The sequence below is a fragment of the Ammodytes marinus genome (genome assembly GCF_949987685.1).
Source record: "Ammodytes marinus genome assembly, chromosome: 6".
In the NCBI taxonomy this organism is placed as follows: domain Eukaryota; kingdom Metazoa; phylum Chordata; class Actinopteri; order Uranoscopiformes; family Ammodytidae; genus Ammodytes; species Ammodytes marinus.
This window is the reverse complement of record NC_137235.1, coordinates 4,583,247-4,606,526: the sequence shown is the minus strand read 5'-3', so window position 1 is coordinate 4,606,526 and position 23,280 is coordinate 4,583,247. Positions and strand designations below refer to the sequence as shown.

The 23,280-nt window shown below is 40.2% G+C and overlaps 3 protein-coding genes across 3 annotated transcripts; 1 reads left to right on the top strand and 2 right to left on the bottom strand.

Annotated features, from left to right (window-relative positions):
• Positions 1 to 1,544: 1,544 nt before the first annotated feature.
• On the bottom strand, positions 1,545 to 7,826 carry fam161a (FAM161 centrosomal protein A; the record flags this gene model as incomplete). Its single annotated transcript, XM_080029896.1, has 7 exons — positions 1,545 to 1,746; positions 2,146 to 2,285; positions 2,744 to 2,843; positions 3,281 to 3,448; positions 3,732 to 4,928; positions 5,523 to 5,779; positions 7,671 to 7,826. The coding sequence occupies 7 exons, from the start codon at positions 7,824 to 7,826 to the stop codon at positions 1,545 to 1,547; spliced, it is 2,220 nt and encodes a 739-aa protein (XP_079886022.1).
• A 767-nt stretch (positions 7,827 to 8,593) lies between these two features.
• Positions 8,594 to 15,471, bottom strand: cct4 (chaperonin containing TCP1, subunit 4 (delta)). Its single transcript, XM_080030237.1, has 13 exons — positions 15,177 to 15,471; positions 14,204 to 14,256; positions 13,870 to 13,959; positions 13,397 to 13,505; positions 12,791 to 13,055; positions 12,324 to 12,456; positions 11,685 to 11,824; positions 11,358 to 11,454; positions 10,818 to 10,928; positions 10,205 to 10,335; positions 9,318 to 9,552; positions 8,904 to 9,017; positions 8,594 to 8,763 (listed from the first exon to the last, which is right to left on the bottom strand). The coding sequence occupies exons 1-13, from the start codon at positions 15,292 to 15,294 to the stop codon at positions 8,749 to 8,751; spliced, it is 1,611 nt and encodes a 536-aa protein (XP_079886363.1). The 5' UTR covers positions 15,295 to 15,471; the 3' UTR covers positions 8,594 to 8,748.
• A 270-nt stretch (positions 15,472 to 15,741) lies between these two features.
• pus10 (pseudouridine synthase 10) lies at positions 15,742 to 22,869 on the top strand. Its single transcript, XM_080029956.1, has 18 exons — positions 15,742 to 15,863; positions 16,709 to 16,836; positions 17,218 to 17,502; positions 17,637 to 17,723; positions 17,944 to 17,978; positions 18,070 to 18,184; positions 18,383 to 18,444; positions 18,627 to 18,672; positions 18,951 to 19,015; positions 19,098 to 19,183; positions 19,659 to 19,784; positions 19,887 to 19,943; positions 20,148 to 20,224; positions 20,335 to 20,390; positions 20,577 to 20,694; positions 21,231 to 21,373; positions 21,747 to 21,846; positions 22,180 to 22,869. Exons 2-18 carry the CDS (start codon positions 16,711 to 16,713, stop codon positions 22,216 to 22,218), a joined length of 1,623 nt encoding a protein of 540 aa, XP_079886082.1. The 5' UTR covers positions 15,742 to 15,863; positions 16,709 to 16,710; the 3' UTR covers positions 22,219 to 22,869.
• Positions 22,870 to 23,280: the final 411 nt, after the last annotated feature.

Genomic DNA, 23,280 nt, shown 5'->3' with positions numbered 1-23,280 from the left:
TCAATCTGGACCACACCTTTATGACAAATAGTTTCTGATTCATGATCTATGAGTGTAATGTTTTTCTTGTGTTGTGTATAAACCAACAAAAGACATGAACGCATATTTTGAATCTCTAAAAGGATTGACAAATAAGAAAGCCATCAGAGCTCTGAACATGTACAATGCCTTTACAATCATCTTTTCATGTTTGCTTTTTCCTCATTGACTGCAGGCTATTCCTCGTGTTATTGTATAATTGTCCTTGAACAATAAAGATCTGGATGGAAAATCTGAGCTCAACTTCCCTCCCTCTTATAATAGTTCCATGGGTTGACCACTGACAGAAGACATGAATATAACTTGTAAATGTTTAACTTGTTGTACTTCTTTTCTTCTATACGATCCATTGTATTTTTGAACCCTTGTTTTGTTTTGTTATGGTATAGAATAGATGCCAACACCGTGGTGTGAGAGAAACACAATTTCAATCCTTCATATGTGACATGATAAAAAGTATTTCACACATAGCAATAAATAGAAATCCATTTGACAACATCAAGTCATGGTTTAAAAAGTTGTTTTATTGTACTTGGTTCAATGTGACATGATGCAAAGTCATGATGAGTAGGAAAAACAATGAATTAAAGCAATGCATATTATAAATACTAAATAAGTTATCTAAATGAAGACTCTTTTGTAGTGTTACATAAACAACATGACTGAAAAAGTATTTCTTATTGAAAGAAATATTCATACATTTCATTTCATAGTCTTATCTAAAGTCTATTTATATCAAACTTAAATTCATGACATAATCAAATGAGTTGCTGTGTTTGAATGAATGGTTTTAATGTGGATGGCCCATTGTGACATAAACAAGGTCATGATGACTAAAAAACAAAGAATAGTATTCCCTTTATGTAAGATACAGTATATTACAATATATCAAATAACTTAAATCCATAAACATTTCATATACATTATTGATGCTGTAATAGCAATGTGAATGTATGATAAGAAACATAGTTAATGTTTTATAGCGACACACACACATCACACATTCTCCAAAAATAACATGCCAAAGTATGCACTGTGCAAAAGGCCTATGGCTGTGTCCACAATCACTTCCTTAGGTTTGAAAAACTAATTGATGATATGATTCAAATGTGTCCAAAATCTCAGCACCTCAACTGAAATATTTCACATTTTCAATTCTTGTATGCACAATATTTACAATAAAATTCAAACGGTACGTGGTGTGGTGGTTAGAGCGAGTACCATAGAGGCTGAGTCCTTGTAGCATCAGAACCCCTGGGTTAGAATCCGGCCCGGGTCGTTCTCTGCACGTCATTCCCCTCTCTGACCCTATTGTATCTCTGACTCTCCACTCTGTCCAGTAAAGCATGGAAAAATGCCCAAAAAGGAAATCTTGAAAAAAAAAATATATATCAGTCTAGGAATTTGAAGCCTAATTTTCAGTGTTCCTCTTCTTCAGTGGTCTCTTTAAAGTCTTTAAACAAAGCATTACATTATGCCACTTATTTAATAACCACTGGATGAAATCAGTCCCCTGCCTCCTGTTGTTTTGTGTCGATGTCGTGCTCGCTGTCGTCAGAATAGTTCTCGTGATCGTCAGAGTAATGGTAACTTCCTTCATCTGAGTCTTTCTCTCTTTCTCCTTTGTCTGGAGCCACTTCATCATCTTCATCGTCCAGGAAAACCTTCCTGTAGGTCACCGGCTCACACACCACGTCCGGCTCCTCACTAGCAAACACAACAACACAGTCAGCTTCTGATTAGAGGGTCAATTGAGCTATTGGGCCTCGAATAAAGCTGCACCAATTCATCCTTATCACACAAACAACTTTTTATACCCAATTTTATGCTTAAACAAGACATAATTCTAATAAACTGTGAGGAACACCCCATTCACAAAATTAGATGAGAAAGCAATACATTTCAACTAAATATATACATTTATTTTGTTTATATTATGTAGTTGGAAGCTTTTGTTAAATCTCCATACAAAACTTTGCTTATAGGTGAAGTCAGCGATTCTGGAGAATGCTTGTTGTCAAAATCACTTTTTGTTAAAATCAGTGAATATCTCCTCATGCACCACAGTGTAGTTACAGGTTTACCTAATACAGTCTATGGTTTTACCTCTGCCTGCTGTCAGTGGAGGGGGACGTCCTGCGAGCGGATCCTGCTTTCACGGCCTTGCTGCTGACGAACTCCTCGGTCAGATCACAGCCGTGCAGAGCGTCTGTGTAGCGCTTCTCTGCCGTCTGCTTGGCGTTCGTCTGTTATCAAAGCACATTGAGAAAAGTTAGTGTAAGCCATGGAACAAACTCAGACATTCTTACGTCAACGTCTGTGATATTCATGCATCCCAGAATTAACAATAATGAAATTGTCCACTCTGAGGCTGTATTCCACTGATGTTCCATAAAACATAATTTTTTGCTTTCTTTTCACCTGCCATTTTTACTGTTAACCAACTTTGTGAGACGATAATGACGATATCACAAGGAGCTGGGCGCACGGGAACAGTCTCCATGGAAACTAGAATTTTTTAGCTGTAAAACATCTTTCACTGCGGTATTTGCCTTTCCGTTTATCCTCAACCAAGGAAACCATTTAAGCGATTCAGTTCAACATCTTTAAGTAAGACCCTCAGCTTAGCATTAAACCCTAACAGTCATACTTCAGGAGAACATGTAAGATTCTTTATGCAACCGGCCCCCTGTTTGATATTCACCTGAGCAACCTGCTCCAACAGCAGCGGCCTGCCCTTCACTCTCTGCTTCATCTCTTTGATCTCCTGCTGGTATTCCTTCTTCCGCTGGTTATCCTGTTTCCTGCAGAGAATCAATCAATTAATCATCAGAACTTTATTTATATACAGCACTTTTCATACACAGCGAAGGCAACACAAAGTGGTTCACGGAATAAAAAATGAATGAAAAGTGCAAGAACAATCTCACCACACCACCTCCACCCAAATTCATATACAGACCAACCCATTACTTTCAGGAATATTTCAATAAATAGTCAAATAAATTATATTGGGTGTAAAATAGATAAAATTATAAATAAAATGTAAAAAAAAAAAAAATACAAATAAAAGAGCATACTAGGAATTAAGATGACTAATAAAGACTAATAAATAGGTTAAAAAATCACTAAAACTGAATAAAAAAAACTTTTAAAGAAATATAACATAAACATGCAGAATTATGATGATCCTTTCCATAACAATCAACACCAGTTCAGTGCATACCCTAGTTCTTTTTACCTGAATTCTTTGAGTTTGGTCTGTTGTGTCTGTGACAGAGCCGTATGTGGGTCGTTGGCCTGGGCCCGTTTCACCACCACCCTCTGCAGCTTCTTCTCTCTGCGCTTCTGCCTCTCCTTCCAGCGCTCCTCTTCTTCCTCGGCCTTCCTCCGCTGCTCCAGAAGCTTTCTACTCAACAAGACAGACCTGGTCATCAAAGCAGGACGATTTGGGTTGGATGGGGACCTTGGGGAATTTGGGAGGGGCTAGGGGGCTTATAGTTCAGGCTATGGGGTTGTGAGTAAACTGCAGGGATGTCAGGGAGAAGGAGTTCCACAAAAATTCAGTTTAGGGGGATTTCATCTGGGGTTTCATGGGGTCTTAGTTGGTGTTTAAAGAGGACATTTTGGGATCTTAAGCGTAATCTATCTCAACTACAATGGTGGCAGCGTTTGGGGTACTGATCAGGTACCTCGTGGCCTCGTGGCGCTTCTTGGTGGCGTCTGTTGCTTTGGAAGGCAGGACCTCCAGGCTGCCGGACAGAGACGAACACAGACTGGAGTTTGGCGTGTGAGTTTCCGCGGTGTCGATGTGCGGCCAGCGTAGCAACCGCGGGCTGCTCTGTTCCTTCTCTATATCGGCTAAGATTCTATCACGGTGCGAAGTGATCTGCGACGTCCTCAATTCAAACGGTTCGCAGGCGGTCGTGGGCTTCACTTCTTTCTGTTTCTCCAGGTGTTTCTGAAAGCGCCGGTAACTGGCGTCGAAGTCGGGCACCTTTTTGTTGATACTGGGGGTGTGAGAGTAGTTGTCCACTCCGGCTGCGGCCTCTTTGTTCCTCTTGCGTTCGCTGAGTCGCCGTGCCAACATGCTGGGAGGCACCGACGCGGCGTGGAGCATCTCCTCCGCTCTCATCTGGATCTTTATGGAGCGATACAGCTGCTCCTCCTTCATGTGCTCGCCGGACGCCGCCGCGTACACGGCCTTGGGCACCGGCTTGGCCTTGAAGGGCTTGACTTTCTCCTGGTCGGATAGGTGTGGGCTATGCAGCTGCTTTTGTTCCTTCTTTATCCGTTCCCTCTCCAGGAAGCTGAAGGGCTTCTGGACCGTTCTATGAGGCGAATCTTCTCGCTCTTTAGTGGTTCTCCGTCGTTCCACGCTGCGCTCCCTCAGGTCCCCGTACAGCGGCAGGTGAACGTGAGCCGGGACGGGACTGGCACGGAACTTCCTCTGGCATTCCGTCAGGTCTTCAAGCTGCCGTCGGAGCTCTGCGTTCTCCTGTTCGATCTCCGTGCGAGTTTTCACGCCGTGCTTTCGCCGCTCGGCCTCGCGTAGCGTCATGTGGAACGGCTTTGGGACGGTCACTCTGTGTTTCCAAAGGTCCTGGTCTGGTACGTTATGGCCCTGGTTCTTCTTCCCTTTCCCCTTTATCCGTCTCTTCTGCTCCCCCGGCAGGCTGTGTGTGGAGGCGGCCGTCAGGTGGCGATTGTGCGGCGAAAGCTTGAAGTTGCTCCACATGTTCTTGATGTGTTCTTTGGGGGAAAGCTGAAGGCCTTTCTCCACGTCATTAACAGCAGCGTCTTCGTCCTCTGAAGAGTCTGTTTGTCTGGAGCTGCGTCTCAGTTCAACGGCAGAGTGGGACTTCCTTAAACAGGAGGCTGCCGGGAGGCTGTTTGAACACGGGAACCTAACAAAAAAATAAAATAATAAAGAAAAATTATTAATATGAAAAAGCACATTATAATCAGACATATATTTATTGTGAAAAAAATGGGGGATAATTTGCTAAATTTTATGAATTTGTATAATGTATTCCTATGTAATTTCCCTATCACTGCAAGTTTGTTTTTTAGTTCTTGGGCTGTAATTTCTATTATAGCAGCACCCCCTGTAGGCCAAAAGGAGTAAGATCACTGAATCACATTTCTTTTTGTTGTGTCTGTCTCATTAGTGCTTTTTCTGCAAGTCTGAAGAAGCCTAAAATATATTTTTAAACCTGGCCAATAATGTAACAACCAGTTAATAATGTAATAACTTTAACGTGATTATGGGCAAAAATATATTTTTTGGTTCAGAAATGTTATGTTATTGGCAAATTATTACAGTATCGGCTTTTATAGCATAACAAATTAAAAGAAGTATTGAGTTATTGCCTTGGCACTGGCAGTTATTACATGAATGGCTGCTACAAAATGTGTTAAAGCCATACAACGAATGAGGGACCCATCACAGTAACCTTAAAGTCGAACCGACAGCCACCCACCTGTGCCCCTGTGTCTGCAGCGTGTCCCCATCCAGAGGCTCCATGTTCCTGAGCTGCAGCTTGGTGCGGTACATGCTCTCCAGCTCGGCCATGGTGCGGAGGTGGGCTTTCTTCAGCTCCTCTAGCTTGCTGTAGTATTCCTCGTTTGAGAAGAAGATTTCACTGAGGTCCAGTCTGTCTCCTGCTGCTGCTCTGATCTCATTGACCATGTGATAGTCCTCCTCGCAGAAATCAGACTCCGATTCCTCATAGTCCAACTGTAAAGGGTCAAAAAGTCATGGAAAGATCAATTGCCCATCAATGGCTACTAGTCATTTTTGTAACAGGATTTTTCAGAACAGACTTTTATATGTTATTCTAGCTACAAGACATCGTTTTTACACCAGGCCTTCGGTGTATGAGCTGCCCTAGTCCTGGTCTAAAGCCTATAATACCTTGCTGGCTGCCGTAGGGACGTGGCCCATATGGTGGAGCACAAAAGGGCAGCTTACCACCAATGAGCTCACACCCCGCTCCAACAGGCGTCTGTTTCCATTACAGTAAGGTAGGGTTGGGCAGAATGACGGTTTACCTTGTGACGTTAGAAATGTAGATTTGGCAATACTGTTTATGCTGCGAAGAAAAAACAACTTTTTGAAAAGAAGAAAGAAAATCTTGCAGGGAAATTCTAGACTTTTATTCTTTTGATATAGTCTTAAATACAAGTTTGTGATGCTGTGATTTTTATATTGCACTGCCTGTCTGTTTTTTTCGCACCAGTTTCTCATTTGTATGGAAATACACTTTCCAGGTAGAAGATGAAAATAATCAAATGTGCTGGAAGTACAGTGTGGTTATAACAGTGTGTCCAAGTCATTAATTTAATTTATAGAACATTTTTTTTAATTCTTTCTGATATATCCATGTCTGTGAAATAAAATGACTTAGAAAGAAGATTTTGCCCATACTGCCCAACCCGACCAAGAGGTGTTGGTCAAGGTGTTTCATTGACCTGCTGTATGGAAGGAAAGCTGCGTTGTTGTCAAAACTCCTAAGGATTGTTAAGTGGTTGTCTGGGGATTATTAACTTTACGTGCAGTCTGGTAATCTAGTCAAGACGGAAGGCCCAAAATAGTCGGGAGTCAGGACAACAAAGTACATACAGGTCAAATCCCTTTTCAGCGCATTGACTGACCTGAAACTGTCAGCAGCCGGTTAACTAGACAAGAGATGAAGGGCTGGAACTATGAATCATAAAACACCAAATACACTGTTTTCTCTATGGTGCTTGTTCTAATATTGTGCCAAATAGTTTAGTTAAAATAAAAGCAAAAACAGTTGAAACAGGTAATCTTACTGGTAAGGGATTGGACTAAAACTACAATACCTAGCCTACTGTTTTTTTGGCAGATAATGGGATTATATTGTCATACATTTCTTACAGTTTGACACTTTCTCTAGTAGAAATTCCCCAAATATGTTCAACAAAAAAATCCATTGACAATGACATTGATTGGACTCACTCTCTCCAGCAGTAGCCTACAATAGACATAAATAGTCCAACTAAAATAAAGAAATAATATACATGAATAGAAAAAAAATAGTATACTGTAGGATGGAAATGTGCAAATGAAATATATACACATTGTAAGTAAATTGCAAGTTATAGATTAGTAAACATAACAATACTATCGTGGGACAATCAGGAACCATTCAAATATTGCTACCTAAAGCAATGATTTTATTAAGTTATACCTAGAATTAATACTTTTTAATGTGATTCCTTTAATGTTTAATTTATTTCAATAAAAGTGTACATTTCTGTGATATTAAATCTGACAGCCTATTGTTTTATCCATAGTGCTGTCAGTACAGTATAAAAAGGCCAAACATAAATCCATATACATTTGACCAACATTAGTGCTGTATTGACATTTTTCCTGCTCCAGAAAATGTGTTGTCCATCTGTGAAGTAACATCTTCCATGGTATTCCTAATTTGCAGCATTTTATTTTCCTGTTACCATACAATTGTAATTTATTGTAGCCAAGACTAGATAAAAAAGTATAAAGCAGACAGTGGGTATGGAGTTTATACAGCATAACATTAATATGTGGTGTAAACACCTCAGATTCAACCCAGTATAATGGGATTTTTCTGTGTTTTTACCTCCTTCTCGTAGTCCCGGTTGTCAATCAGATCTGGAGCCGAACAAGGCAGCACTCGCTCCCGCTCGTATGAAGCCATCGGCGCCTTGGTCTGCGGGTCCACCGGCGTCTTGAAACACGCAGTAACAAGAGCGTTGGTCCGGTGGGCATTCGCCATGACTTTGTAGCTTTTATTCCAGTTTGTTAAAGTTTAAATTAACTTTTAAAAAATCGGGTTATTATCAGGAAAATAAGCGGAGTGAATACAGTCGCTGTCCGCGTGCTGAAAAAGGTTTGTCCGTAACCAAGCAACAGTTGGAATCCTTAGCAGCGGAAGTGACGAGGCCGATGGGGGTTCCTTACAAAATAAAAGTATATAAAACCTATGTAGGGCACAGTTCAAAGTGCAGTGTTATGGTGAAACCCTATGTAGCATACTGCATGAAAGCTTATTTTTTTAACGGGCAGCTGCAGTATGTAGTTATAAAGAAAGATGATGTAATCTGGAACACAGGGAAAGCCTCAGCAATGCCAAGATTATACTGCTTTCTTTGTTTGCAAATTCGTTGTTCAACAGTTTTATTTATCCGTCACATACACAATTGCACAGGGCAATGCCTAGTGAAATTCTTGTGTACTATAACTATAAATGTAACTAAAAAGTACTATACTTGAGTGAATGGACTTACAGCTTTCTGAATAAGGAAAGACTATTTTTTTTCAGTCAAAGAAATTATTTTTATCTGTCATATGGGCATATGGAAAATATCTGAAAATTTAGATTTTTGCAGCAACAAGAAAAGTCTATACCATACTAATGTGTAAACTGAGAGGCACATTTGTGATCATATAAACTTGAATTTTAGCAGTTTTAGGGCTTAAAACATCCTCAAAAACAGCACCAAGACCTTTAAAATAGGGCAAAATAATCACACAGGCAACAGCTGGAGTGTCGACACAAAAAAAAGAACAAGCCTTTGTTTATTAAATTACGCAACGTAACAACTACAGTGGAACAGTGCACAGACAGTCGTCGACACTGTTCTGATCCCACGCAGTGCGAGCAGGCTTACTGGACACGGACACAATCAAATCACTTCTTATCGGGTGTTCACCTGTAACAACACAAATCAGATTTCACTTTAAGCATGGAACATAATGCAGTGAATTGGTCTATTTTAAGCGTTTTGCTAAATTCAAGATCAGCTAAAAGTAAAACAAATTAAACACTTAAATTCACTGGTTAGAGTCTCACCACATCGTCGATCTTGAGGATGCTGCGGACTGTTTCTGTGGCCAGGGTCAGTGCACTGACAGACACCAGTAGAGGCTGCACCACCAGCTCCTCCAGGATGTTGGAGATTCCTCCCTGTTACACAAACAATACATCAGTGTTTGTTTACACCTGGCACGTTTGGCTTCTGTTCATTGTTGATCATTTATTTAATAGATTAAATGATTTGGTCTCTGAATTGTCATACTTTTTTTTTAAAGCCCAAGTCAGTGTCTTCAAATTGTTTGTTTTGTCTGATAGTCCAAAACTCAAAAGAATCCAAAATCATATCTTCAGTATTATTTAAACAGTTTAATATAATGCAGTATCTATCTACAGAGCCATTATGTGACTTCCTGAACGTGAGCCTGTTGTGATGTAACAAAGTCTGCTCACCTTGCGGACGTTGATGCCAGCCATCTTGTCTCCCTGGGCGTGCCTGTTGCGGAGCTCAGTAACCGTGGAGATGGGGTTCAGGCCGGCGTTCTCAGCCAGCGTGGAGGGGATGACCTCCAGGGCGTCGCTGTACGCGCGCACACAGTAAGCCTCCATACCGCCCATAGTACGGGAATACTCAGCCAGACGCACAGCCAGCTCAATCTCTGGAGCTCCACCACCGGCAATAAGAGCCCTGAAGAGGCGAGGGGGAAGGCGAGGTTAGTGAAAAAGATAAATCATAAAATGTATTTAAAGTAAGGTGCATATTATGGTGATCCATTTGGTCACCAACGTTCTTAACTGACCCATGTTCACTAGAGTATTTCATTTCAGTGTAACTTCAACGAGTCTATGCACAGAAAACTCTTAAAACTTAGTTCTTTTTGAAAGCTGATTGCAATATCTTCTACATAATTTCATTTAAACTGTTTCTATTAGTCTACTACTTATCAAATCTTATTTTATTGTTTAAATTTCCTGTGCTCATGTCCTATTTTAACTTTATCTGTCTGGTCCTGTTTTTATTTTGTCAAGCACTTTGTAACATTGTTATGAAAAGTGCTATATAAATAAAGTTTATAAATATTATTACAGTATTCTCAGGACACTTCATCCTTCTGATTCACTCCTGCAGGATGAACCAAAGCAAGAGCACCTCAGCGAGACAGAAATGCGTTGTATCCTCTCAGCTTTTCCAAGTAAAGTAATGTTTGTATAATATAAAAATAATATACATATAAGATCCCTCAGGGGGAGAGAAATGTGTTTCAACCTCTCAGCTTTTGTAAGTACTTCTGTTATATTTGTACATATTTGTGTTACATAATGTTAGTGAAATGACGGACCTCTTCTTGACCAGGCAGCGGATGACACACAGAGCGTCGTGGATGGAGCGCTCTGCCTCCTCGATCACCAGCTTGTTGGAGCCGCGGACCACGATGCTCACTGTCTTCCCGGGGCTGGTGCAGCCTGTGATCTGTGAGGGGCAACGCATAACGCTTAGTGGAAGCCACAGTGTGTGTACATTCAAATTGTTATTTTATAAAGGTTGAGTAAGCGATTCTGGTAATCGCTTGTAGTCGAAGTAATTTTTTTCAAAATCAGTGAATATCTCCTCACAATCCGCTACCTGCGTGTACTGTGTGTGGCCCGAAAAAAGTCTGGTGTTAATACAAAGCCTAGGCTCTGTAAACAAATGGTAGGCTAACAAAGTGGGCACACCGTAGCTAGCAACTTGCCCATTTATGCATCTAGGCTGTGTATTAACACTGGAATTTTTTAAACCCACAGAGAACATACATGTAGCGGATCGTGAAGATATTCAATTATTTTGACAACAAACATTCTCCAGAATTGCTGACTCCGCCTATAAATCATTAGTCTTTCGTTGCAACACATGTGAATTATGATGCATCACTGATCTTAAATGTGCAGTTATATCATCTCTGGATCATATACCTTCACCAGCTTCCCGGAGCCGTCCAGGCTGACCTCCTCGGCCAGCTCTGCCGTGCCGAGCATCTCTGGGAGGAAGTGGTCGATATGGGCGATGGGTTTGGTGCCAAGAGTCTGGAGGAGAAGGGAGAGTGGCTTTTACTTTACCGTCACAATAATAATTCATTCATTTGCAAAGAATTCATAAATGGATTGAAACTGTGTCGATTGCATATCAGTTTTATGCGTGTCAGATCTAGGCATTGAGATTCAGAAAGTGACGTTAGGAGTTCAAAAAAATAAAAATAAATTAAAAATAGCTAACGACAGAAATTCAAAGGTCATCAAAGCCCAAATATTTATGTGTATTAAGACAGATCTTTTTAGCAGAGTTAACTAAGCAGCTGTTTGCATATAATGAATAAGCCAAACTAACATAAAATGCATGAAAAAAAAAATATATATATATTTTTTTTAAACATATATATATATATATATATATATATATATATTTTTTTTTTTAAACAAAAAGAATAATTTCAGAGGCAGTTTGACGTTGCTCACCTTGCAGATGAACTCGATGTCCTCCCTCTCGATCTCCTTGATCACCATGATCTTCATCTTGTTGAGGAAGTGCAGGGCGAGGTCGCTCAGAGCATCTCTGGAAACGGACAGTTACATGTTAGCATTAAACATTGTTTGACATGGACAGAGTTTAGTTTATTAATATGCTCATTAGCTTCTGTCGGTCTTAAAACAGTAGCTACTCTCCGGTCTCTTATTTTGTAACATAACATAAAACATACATCAAAAGGCACAACTAAAGCATAAACGTAAATACATGGCATTCATACAACATAACAAAAGGCAACAGCTGTGTGTGTGTGTTACCTGAGGATGGATTTCTGGATGAGCAGCACGTTGCATCCGGCCTTCTTGATCTGTTTGACCATGTTGAGGATGTATGCTCGCTCCTCACGCAGCACACGGTCCATCTGGGCGTAGTCTGACACTACGATCTGGTTGTCCATCTGAACGATAACATAACACACAAAAAGCAGGTCAGGATGAGAAAAATGTCCACGACAGGAATGTGTGCATCTCCAGGAGGAAGAGTTTAAAGGAATACTACACCCATATGGAACCTGCGTTCTATCTTTATAAAATCGCTATTATAACATAATTAATTAGGTTTCTCTTCCCTCAGTCTTCCCTTGGCCCAGCTGTCCTGTTAATCCTAACCCTACATTGTACCATGTGTGATGTCACGCATGGGAAAATGTAGGGTGAGACAGTGAGACCATAAAACACACTCCCTTTTCTCAGGCTACGATGAACCGATTTTCTAAAATGTTTGCACATTTATGCTACATAGGATCTCAGAGTTCAATACACCTTCCTAAAGAAGATCCTGCCGATATCAATTTTGTAAATTCCACTGCCACTTATGAAGCTTTTGGTGTGAGCCCATAGTTACAAGTATTGCAAATGTCAAACAGGTGTATGCATTGTATTTATCAGGTGGCTCACGTCAGTTTTGGGAGGGGACAGGCAGAACTGGATGAGGCCGATCTTAGCCTTCTCCACACGGGTCACGCTGCTGTTGGCCACACGCTGGTTCAGCACCAGACCCTCCACCATCTCACAGTCATCAATGGTCCCACTGAAAGCACAACACCAAAAGACATACCAGGACGTCAATAATTTATATACAGGTAAGAGTGGATCAGAAATACCTTGAAGATGTAGTGAAATACAAAGGAATATTAAAAAGGGATCCATATCAAATGTCTACTTTATGGAAGGGTGTATTTCAATTAAGGTTAAAATCGTATACAAATATTTAAGAAAAACACTAAGTTACCGGTATTAACATTTATAACTTACGACTGACTAAAATGATCTAAAAACATACAAAAATATATTTCCCCAGGTAAAACTTTCAAATGTCCAATCAGCCATTGAAGACAGTTCTTGTTTTAGACCCTTCCACTCACCCGAGCTTCTTGATGATCTTGATGTCGTGCAGGTCGACGCTGGTGGCGGTGGCGGGGTCGATGACCCTCATGACAGCGTCCACGCTCATGGGAGCGAGGAGGCTGGAGTACTGTGACACCACCTTGGAGCACAGGGACGTGGTGGCGCTATTCAGAAGAGTCTCACGGTCGCTCAGCTCCACCGGCCGGCTCATAGCGGTCAGAACCTCCACTCCTTTCTCCACAGCCTTCTGGAACGACTCGGAGATGGTGGTGGGGTGGATGCCTGGTGGACGGGACAAGAATTCCTTTATTGTGGTTTCACTCAGTGCGGTTACATGCAGACTCATAATCGGGTAAATAAACGAATAAGACTTCAACAGGACTTGTAAAACGCATGTAAACACCTTTATCCGATCTACTTCGCACACAAATCGGCACATAAACGGACAAGCGAAGTCGGTTAAGAACACCTAGATAACTCGTTCATAGTCTGAATTCTACCTGCATGTATACATAATGACACAGCAAAATCCTTGAAATCAAAACCGAACAGCAGAGAAAAACCTTTTATAATAAAAAAAAAAGCATTTATTAATTTGTATGTGGTTCTGTTTTGCGTCTTACCTCTCTGCAGCAGTTTGTAGCAGGCGTCCAGCAGCGCTCCAGCAATCACAACCACAGAGGTGGTGCCGTCTCCAGCCTCTATGTCCTGCGCTTTGGACAGTTCCACCAGCTTTTAAAGAAACACACATTTTAGTCACAGTTTGATTAGTTACTTAATTTTTATTAAAGTTAAAAGCATCTGGAAACCTGGTCTAAAATAGCAAAAAACCAAAAAAAATCAAAATCAAAATATCAAAGTTTGGTGTCTCAATAGGCTAATACAAAAATCTGATTGGCTATAAATGTTCATAGATAGTCTAAAACGTTTTACTGTGTAGACTGTTTGACAGGGTTGTGAGGGCGTGGCCGTATCAAACATGGCAACAGTCATTGTTTATTTTTTTTCGTGTATTTTACTACAAGAGGAAAAAGTAAATGAAATACAAATTCGACTTTGAAAAGAGGTGGTGTAGAAGACGTCCGGTGGAACCTACCATTTTGGCTGCGGGGTGGAGAACCTGCATCTGCTTCAGGATGGTGGCGCCGTCGTTGGTAATGGTGACATCACCTTTCTCATCCTGGATCTAAAAACACACAAAACAGCAACTGATTTAGAAACATGATTAGGACAGTATAATTATAATTATATAGTATATTTACGTGATTTCATGCATAATATGTATATAGTGTACTGTGTATGTATTGTATGTCCAGTGTGGACCACCAGGAAGAGTGGCTGACTGCTGTAGCATCAGCTAATGGGGGTTATTTTATTAAACATATGACAAAGGAGCTAGAAGTGAGTTTAGCCTAAAATCTGTTACTGACCATCTTGTCCATCCCTTTGGGTCCCAGGCTCGTTCTGACGGCATCGGCAACAGCTGTAACACAAACAAGAGACAGTCAGTATGGGTAAAATAAATCAACTCAGTCAATTACGTTTTCATAAAAATATTGCGATTGTGAACCTGTGTGAAATTACTTGGAAAGTAAATTAATTCGTTCACATTCATTCAACATGAATTATTTGGTTCTTTGTTGGGTTTGTTAGTTATCTACAAATGTTCCCCTAAAACTATAAAGAGACTGAATTTTTAAGGAACTTGAATTTTGCAACCCTAAACAAGAACGACAAAGGGAACCGATCTGTCAAACATCCAGTTTCCATATCACCCATATTAGTAAAGGACTATAACTTTACAGCAAATCTGTTTTTATTTCAGAAACACATTTTCCTGCGCAGTCCTTTGCATCTCAGTCTGTGGCCTTATATAGTATGAAGCAGCTAATGCTCACATTGTGTCGAGTCACGAGCATCCTTCCACACACACACACCAGACTCCTTCTGCATTTCTTCACATTTTAGAAATCATTTAGTACGTCTCCACCATAGATACTATATAAAAGGTTTCCACGCGCAGTTAAGTCGAGCTTTGTCATGCTGCTTCGCACTATAAACTGCAGAGACTGACAGCTTAGGGTGCGATTCACAGGAGAATTATGTGCTATATCGTCCAGTCATGTATGCCGAATACAAAATGGGATTGTCATGAATAAAGAAATCCAAATTCACTTGTGTATCCACAGTGCTATTAACATTTACAACAGATTGAGTGTTTAATTTGAACATTTCAATATTAGCTTTCCGGATGAGGAAGAAGATGGTGATTGCATGACAGTGGGTAACGGTACCTTGTAGCCTAGCTAGCACAGCCCGCAGCAACGAATATGGACTGAAAAGTGACATTTTCAGGACAGATTTGAGCAGGTTTAAAATACCAAATACAAATTTTAATTGTACCTTTTGCGGCAGAGATGTTACTGAAGCGGATCTGGGCCGGCTTGTCGCGGTCCACGTACGCCCCTCCTTTGTTTTGTCTCATGTTTGAGGCTCTTGGTGCAGCTCGCGCTTCTGGCATGTGAACTTTATATACGATGGACAATTTAGATGAACGTCTTCAGAACCGGACCGGTGCGTCACGGAAGGTGTAGCGCCGTGATTCGGGCTCGGATGGACTTGGATTCGGTGTTAAACGAGACCCGGTGCCGGTAAGAAGCTTCCAGAAGCTTCGGCACATGCGCAGAGAAGAAAGAACCCGCCCGTTGAAAACTACTGCGACTACTGGGGATGAAGTCAGACATAACGCGTCGATTACAGATGCGACAGAACAACAGAACTCATCTTTTTATTACCTTATATTTCCTAATTTTTGTACAGATTATACATTAGATACAACTTTGATATTCCCTTTCAGGCCTTTCAAAAGTCTAAAAATGTCTTAACCCTTTTATGCATAGTAGCCACTAAAGTTACAGTGAATATGTACGGCGAAGACACTCTGATCTCGATTATTTCAGTCTGTTGACGCTGATACATGAGGGAAGCAGAAGAAGCATTTTGTTTCTGAATGAACATGTGAATGAGAAACTGGATCCTAGTTTGTTATATTTACTCAATATCTCCCTGAATTCTCCAGCGCTGTGTCCGGTAGGTTTATTTCCAATGTTTGGCCGTTGTTTGTGTTTAAATCCTTTTATTTCAGGCTCCTAAAAGCTCAGTGTTAGCCACGTTAGCTTTAGCATCACAGTCAATTATCTAATGATGTTATTTATTTATCCACACACTGTCCTGTTCAGCCTTTCTATAAACCTAAAATCTAAACTAAAATAACGTTATGGTCGTCTTTGTTCTGCCTAAAGTGCAGAAAGTAATACACTGTACACACATTACATATTTACATTGTTTACATATTCACAACAGTAAACACATTTAAGAAATGAATTACAAATAGCCAGTAAATCCAATTGTATAGAAGTCAATGTATGCAAATGTAATGAAAAAAGATCCTGTAATTTGATCAAAAACTTTCTCAAAATGATAATAGTGAATAATCCACTTTAATTCTGTTGCGCCTTTTAAAGCCAGAGTGATTTACAACCATAAATAATGGAAACAAAACTAAACATTTTAAATAAGATCATACACAGAAAATTAAATAAATCAGGGATATATGAGTAAGTGGTCAAAGAGATAGAATGAAAAACACTGATGTAAAATGTAAACGCAACATTTTGCTATTGCTTCACTTTTTTATCAGATGAAATCAAAGATCTAGCACTTTTTCTAGTTACACAAAAGGTCTATTTTCCCCACACAATAGTTTAAATCTGTGTTAGGAAGCACTGCTCATTTGCTGAGACAGCCCATCAACCTGACAGGATGCTGATTAGATAACGATGTGCCTTAGGCTAGTCACAATTTAAGGCCAATTTAAAAGGAACTTTTAAATGTTAATTAAACGGCACATTGTGGTGTCTGTGCTCCTCCTGCAGTCATGCTTCCTCTAAAGGAGAAAGACAAACCTCTGGTCCAGAAGCTTCTGTCGGCCGGATGCTGCGCTCGCTGCGTCCTCCGGTTCTGCTGCGTCAGCGTCCAGGCTGCGTACAGGAAGCTGCACCAGGTAACACTATCTAATATACTATCTATATGGGTCACACTCACACTCAGACTGGACACACAGAGACTTTCAACAGTATTTGACATCGTGGTACACAGAAAAAATGAAGGACATGACATGAGAAGATTCAACAATTGTTTTATCATTACTTCTTGGCAGAATAACAAGTTAAATTGCGAAGCTGTCAAACACGCTGCACTCCCTCAGATTTCTATTTGTACGTCTTGATCATAGATAGGTCTTAATGAGCTTGCTGCTGAGTCCAATTTAGTTTTGTATTCCGATACCCATCCCTAGTTACACATTACATGCAGAAGCCAGAATGTCCACTGAAAGGTGCAATACAATCAAAGTTTATTATTATTTATTTTCCATCTTACACAGGACACACTCAAAGAACTTCAGGCTTTCATCGGCCAATCAGAGAACAGCGAATCCCAGGATTCATCAGTAGCAGAAAGCACAGACGGAAACAACAAATCCCAAGATGCAACAGCAGCGTCAGAACCAACTGAAGATCCTCCGAGCAAGAGAGCGAAACTGGAGCCTCCTCCGTCAGAGGGCGACAAAGCTACTGATGATCTCACGCCAAAGGAGGACGAGTCGAGTGTGTGTGTGGTGTGTTTGGGGATCCTGCAAGAGCTCTGCAGCCCGACGCAGGCCGTCAAGGTGTGTGTGTGTGTGTGTGTGTGTGTGTGTGTGTGTGTGTGTGTGTGTGTGTGTTGAAAATATTCACCACAGTGAGTGTCTACGGTGTGTCACAATGGCAGATAGAAACTCACTACTTTCCTCTTTGTTCACAGATTGCAGAGGCAGTGAAAGCAGAGAAATACGACTTTGATACGTTGGTGATGTCCGTCTCTCTGCCGGCTCAGCTGTGTGTCCGCGAGGTCAGTCTCTGCCATTCTATGTCATAATAATAATGATATTATTACATTTAATAAACGTTAATTGTATCTGAATCACAATCAAAAGCTTGTGACCGGTAGTAATGTTCATCAGGCTGTGAAACACACACTGCACGTGAGATTTGTTGACAAAAATTAAAGAAATTGAAGGTCTTTATGTGTATTTATTGATGTGTATTTTATTCCTTATTTATTCCCGCAGCATTCCATTTGGCTCCATGCGAAGAAGGAGATGAAGTATTTCTCATTTATTCTTGACTTCTACATTTTTAAGCGTCACTCAATGTTCAGTCAGGAATCATCCAGTTGGTTTGTGTTAACCTTTCAGAGAGAAGAGTATAGCAGTGGACAAGGAAGACGTCATCCAGGTGAAGGAAGCCTTCAAGTGGATCATGCAGGGTCTGGTTGCCAAGGAGCTGGGGGGCGTTGCTGTAGTTACCAGGGTATGGACATTTTTGTTTTGATCTTTTATATACAGTCTATGGTATGGATGACCCCTTATACATTCATCATTTACAAAAACCTGACTTTATAAATAAACATTGTTATTTTATTTCAATTAATTAAAGTTTAAGTAAAAAGTCTTGATTTCCACACTAGATTGAAAAGAAAACTGATGTTTTTTTTGTGTGTTTTTTCAGAGTTTGTTCGAGGTTGGTGTGGAGTTCACTCACCCAGAGACAGACGCAGACTGCCACTTCCTGTGAGTTCTCTCAACTTTTTCTTCTCAACATCTTGAGCAACATTTAAAAAAAACACACAAAAAAACACAGTCACACATGAGCAGAAAGAGGAATAGGAGAAACTTTAAGCTGCAGTTTGAATTTGCAGTAGAGCCGTTTGGTTAAATGATTCTCTACTTTGTCTTTCCCCTCCGTCCCTCAGAGCGACGACGTGTTCCGACTGTTTCAGACCCACAAAGAACAAGAAGGTGAGGCAGCAGCACAGTTAAATCATCTCAGTTTGGTAAAATCACTAAAGCAGTGGCCTATGGAGTGTTTTAAATGCTGCAACTAAATATATTAAGACATAAATAAAAACATAATTAAATGCTTAAATAATTGAAAAAAATGTATAATCATATGATCAATGTTTAAATAAATGAATACATATATAGTTAAATAATAAATAAATGTATAATCATATAACTGAACGCTTTAATGAATAATTATACAAATTAAATAATTATTTAAAAACATCTTTCCGCAGTCGGTGTTCACCAGGATGGCCGTGGTCAAATCTCTGGAAAAAATCTCTGACGCCAAATTTCTAAAGTAAGCCTCACCGTTATCTCTCAGCTCGTTATGTTTCCCCAGTTTGATCATAATGTGATTTAATGTTGTTTTTTTGTTTCAGACATTTCCCGTCTCCACCGGCGCGGCCAACCGTCAGCTGCAGCGCTCAGGACGTCCAGTGTCTCCACATGTCTGTCTTTGTGGCAGGTATTTGGCTTCACTATTCTTCTTTTCGCCTTGTAAATTGTTTATTCTGTATTGTTGCTGCTTTTTTTCTATTTTACTTGTATTTTGCATTCTGGAGAACGCTTGTTGTCAAAATCACTTAGTCAAAATCAGTGAATATCTCCTCATGATCTGCTACTTGCCCGTACTGTGTGCACACTGAAAAGAATGTGTTAATACAGTACACAGCCTAGGCTTTATAAACATGCATGCTGCTAGCTACGGTGGGCCCCTTTGTTTACATACCAGTTTACAGAACCTAGGCTGTGTATTAACCACAGAGCAAGCAAACAGTCCGGACAGGCAGCGGATCATTAGGAGATATTCACTTATCTTGACTAAAAAGTGATTTCGACAACAAGCGTTCTCCAGAATCTCTGACTCCACCTTTAAACATTTTCTTGGTTTGAGTTTTTTCACTCCCTGATGTATTTTTTTTCCCTTGCTGTTTCCCCAGGAAGGTACAACAAGTTCAGCCGCACTCTGCCCCAGACGCCCTGGGTGATCGACGGGGAGCGGAGGATGGAGTCGTCAGTGGAGGAGATTATCGCTGCTCCAATACTGACAAACTTCCGATCAGAAGGCAAGTCTTCAACCTGGATGAATCAAACAATAATTTTTTATATAAATAAATAAAAAAAACTATTGATCGTGATAATCAAATTTATTTTTGTCATATTCACAGATTTTAACTTCTCCTCGTCCGGCAGGGAGGACGTGGATGTCAGGACTCTTGGAAACGGTGATTTTTTTTTTTTAGACCTGGTTCCTATAGAAAACAGATGCATTGAATTCTTAAAATCATTGAATTCATTAAGCTTCAAATAACAAGGCTTTCATTGGTTTTAAAATATTTTAAGTAAATCCTTCAAAAGTCTTTAAAATGCTGTGACATGTGGGATTTTAAATGTGAGTTTAAATGTTCTGTTGTGGTTTGAATGTGCAGGTCGTCCGTTTGCGATGGAGCTGCTGAATCCTCACAGGTCCAGATTCAGCAAAGTGGAGATGAAGCAGATTCAGGAGGTTTGTTCTCCTCACACACTCAATAAAAAAAGACGTCGCTAAGTTTATACATTTTAATTATGAGCATTGAAACAAACAGCTACTTACCTTGATTTTTGTTCTGTTTTCAGACCATTAACGCGTCGTCAGACAAAATCCGAGTGAGAGACCTGCAGATAGTGAGCCGGTGAGTTAATATGAAGCAGCAATATGAACAAAATAGTGAATAATAATGATAAATAATAATTAATTCAATTTATATAGCGCTTTTCTCACACTCAAAACGCTGGACTTGTGTTATTAATAGTCTGTTTATAATAAATGAATGGAAATTAAAAACAGCTGAGGAATCTATGACCTGTGTAATATGCAGAGAGGCCATGGCTCACATGAAAGAGGGAGAGGAGGAGAAAACCAAAACCTACACAGCGCTGATCTGGACAGAGAAACCCATCAAGAAGGATGACATCGCGTTTATCGACGAAATCAAGGTCTCTCTCACACACACTCACTCACTCACTCACTCACTCACTCACTCACTCACTCACTCACTCACTCACTCACTCACTCACTCACTCACTCACTCACTCACTCACTCACTCACTCACTCACTCACTCACTCACTCACATGTGATAGCAGAGAGATTAAAGAATCCAATATTTGATTTGTATAACACACAATTGACAATATAAAATACCTAAAACAATAATAGTAAAGGGATTTTGAGAAACTTTTGAATGTTTATGAAACGTAAGTGATAATGTGTAGCGCACGTGTCACTCAAGAAATAAAGATGAACAAGATTAATATAAAGTGAGAGACCTCCTTAGGAACTTTATAGTGAACCCATTGACTGAGATCTAAAACAAAAACACTGTGTGTGTGTGTGTGTGTGTGTGTGTGTGTGTGTGTGTGTGTGTGTGTGTGTGTGTGTGTGTGTGTGTGTGTGTGTGTGTGTGTGTGTGTGTGTGTGTGTGTGTGTGTGTGTGTGTGTGTGTGTGTGTGTGTGTGTGTGTGTGTGTTCAGGATCTGACCCTGGACCAGAAGACCCCTCTCAGAGTGCTCCACCGGCGGGCGCTGGCGGTCCGTCCGCGGGTCGTCCACAGCATGAACACTCGCTACGTGGACTCACATCACTTCTACCTCGGGCTCAAGACGCAGGCCGGGACGTATCCTAGCAACGCTGACAAAGATTCTGCACCTTTTAGGGCGATGATTTAGGCTTTTGGAAAAGAGTGTTTACATTTTCTTGCTGCTTTTATTCTTCTCCTACCTTTGTCCTTTTTACTCCACAACTTTTACGAGATAACTTTGGTTACTCTGCATGTTCAGATTATTAATACAAAATATTATCAGCATAAAAACTATAATTCCTTCCATATTAATTTAAAACTGTATTGATCCATTATTGATAATTCACAAGCTGAATTTAAATGATAAAAATAATTCAATGATCTCCACCTTTACCAGCTGATACACTTACAGTGATAAACTTCAATGTTTTTTGAAAAGAAGAATTTTCTCCTGAACTTCAGCGAACAGTTACATCAAAGAGTTTGTCCACGGAGACTTCGGCCGCACCAAACCCAACCTGTGTCTGCTGCTGCAGTCTGACACAGACATCCTGGAGCTGGACGTGGAGGTGAGGCTCCTGGGTTTGGTTACCTAGGACGACTTGTGCTGCTCTTGAAATGATTATTTATTGCTGTATTAGTATTTTATGTCTTAACATGATCTGGACGTATAGGACGTTTACATTTAAAATTTGCCATTTCCTTTTGATTTCCACTGTCTTAAGTTGGATGACATCTGATATGTGTTTATTTATGTGAACTCTACTACAAACAAAATAAAGTAACTGGAACTTGACTTGAGATCGTTGTTGTATTAATATGCAATGACAATAAGGATACTATTGTCTATTCTATTCTAATCTTATCATCGATTGTCTCCCTGTCTCTGTCCCCTCTTTCAGTCTGTGGATGTGGACTGGCCTCCGTCGATACCGGAGTGAACCCCACTGCTAACCCCACCGCTAACCTCGCCCCTGTATCTGAGTGAGACTGAAGCTGTTGGCTTTGTTTGGAGGGGAACTCAGCCCCAAACAACAGAGGTTCAGACTGAAACTATAACAGTGTAGAAAGCTGTTTGGAGGTGAAGAGGACACCATGAGGAACCACGCACGCACGCACGCACACACACACACACACACACAGTCCTCCCTTGCTGCACGGTGAAGCCTGAAGTTCCTGAACGCATCACAGAAAATGTTCAAAAACACTTTTCTAGTGTTAAGACTCGTCGTGAAGAAGTAGTTTATGTAAAAAGACTGAGACTCATATTTAGTTTTGATAAATGGACAGGGAACTTTTATTTTCTTAGATCTTGAACTTTAGCGGTGGAACACATCCAGAGGAAATGTCTTTATTATCTAAATCCAAAGGGTTTGGTTTGTCCTATACAGCGGACATCTTTAGTTCAAACTCAGTTAAAGCTGGATTACATTATTAAAGTTTCCTGTAGATTCACTTGTGATCTCAGCACTCGAGTGTAAATCCGAACAATGATAGATTTTTTTGGAAACTGTTATCCAGCATTTTTTCTTGTAACATCAAATGTATTCTCATCGTCTTCAGTGACGTCTGCTTTCTTCTTCAAACAATAATAAAAGAAAACATTTGAATCCAATATTTCCACAGCAACTTATTTCTATATCAAGATAAAATAATGTTTGGATTTTTCCCTTTGAGTTTAAAAAGTAAACAAGATCATTTAGTATGTTTGTCAAATGTTGTCAAAGTCACAGTATTGTTGCTACAGTTTGTGCCGTTTTATCTGCAACAAAGCGGACGGGATGTTTGTGAAAATCTGAATCTGTGCGTGGGTATGTTAAGCTGGGTGTCAAATCTCAAAAGAAGCTACCGGTAATAGTCCTTTCCTGCATAAAGGACATGTATTCAAGCTCTTTCAATGATAACACATTTCAAGGCCTTGCTTTATATATTTTTTCAAATTCACCAGTGGGAACACAAACACGTATTTTGTTCAATGAAAACATTCAGTGTTTTGTGAAAAT

What these genes read in the sequence shown, in the direction of transcription:
- cct4 (XM_080030237.1), bottom strand. Translation starts at nt 15,294, where the DNA reads ATGCCAGAAGCGCGAGCTGCACCAAGAGCCTCAAACATGAGACAAAAC. An exon ending in AAGATCATCAAGAAGCTCGG is followed by an intron (nt 12,457 to 12,790) that starts GTGAGTGGAAGG and finishes TTGTGCTTTCAG; the next exon opens with TGGGACCATTGATGACTGTG. An exon ending in CTGGCATCAACGTCCGCAAG is followed by an intron (nt 9,018 to 9,317) that starts GTGAGCAGACTT and finishes TTTGTGTAACAG; the next exon opens with GGAGGAATCTCCAACATCCT.
- pus10 (XM_080029956.1), top strand. Translation starts at nt 16,711, where the DNA reads ATGCTTCCTCTAAAGGAGAAAGACAAACCTCTGGTCCAGAAGCTTCTG. An exon ending in CTCAGCTGTGTGTCCGCGAG is followed by an intron (nt 17,724 to 17,943) that starts GTCAGTCTCTGC and finishes TTATTCCCGCAG; the next exon opens with CATTCCATTTGGCTCCATGC. An exon ending in TGTCAGGACTCTTGGAAACG is followed by an intron (nt 19,944 to 20,147) that starts GTGATTTTTTTT and finishes TTGAATGTGCAG; the next exon opens with GTCGTCCGTTTGCGATGGAG.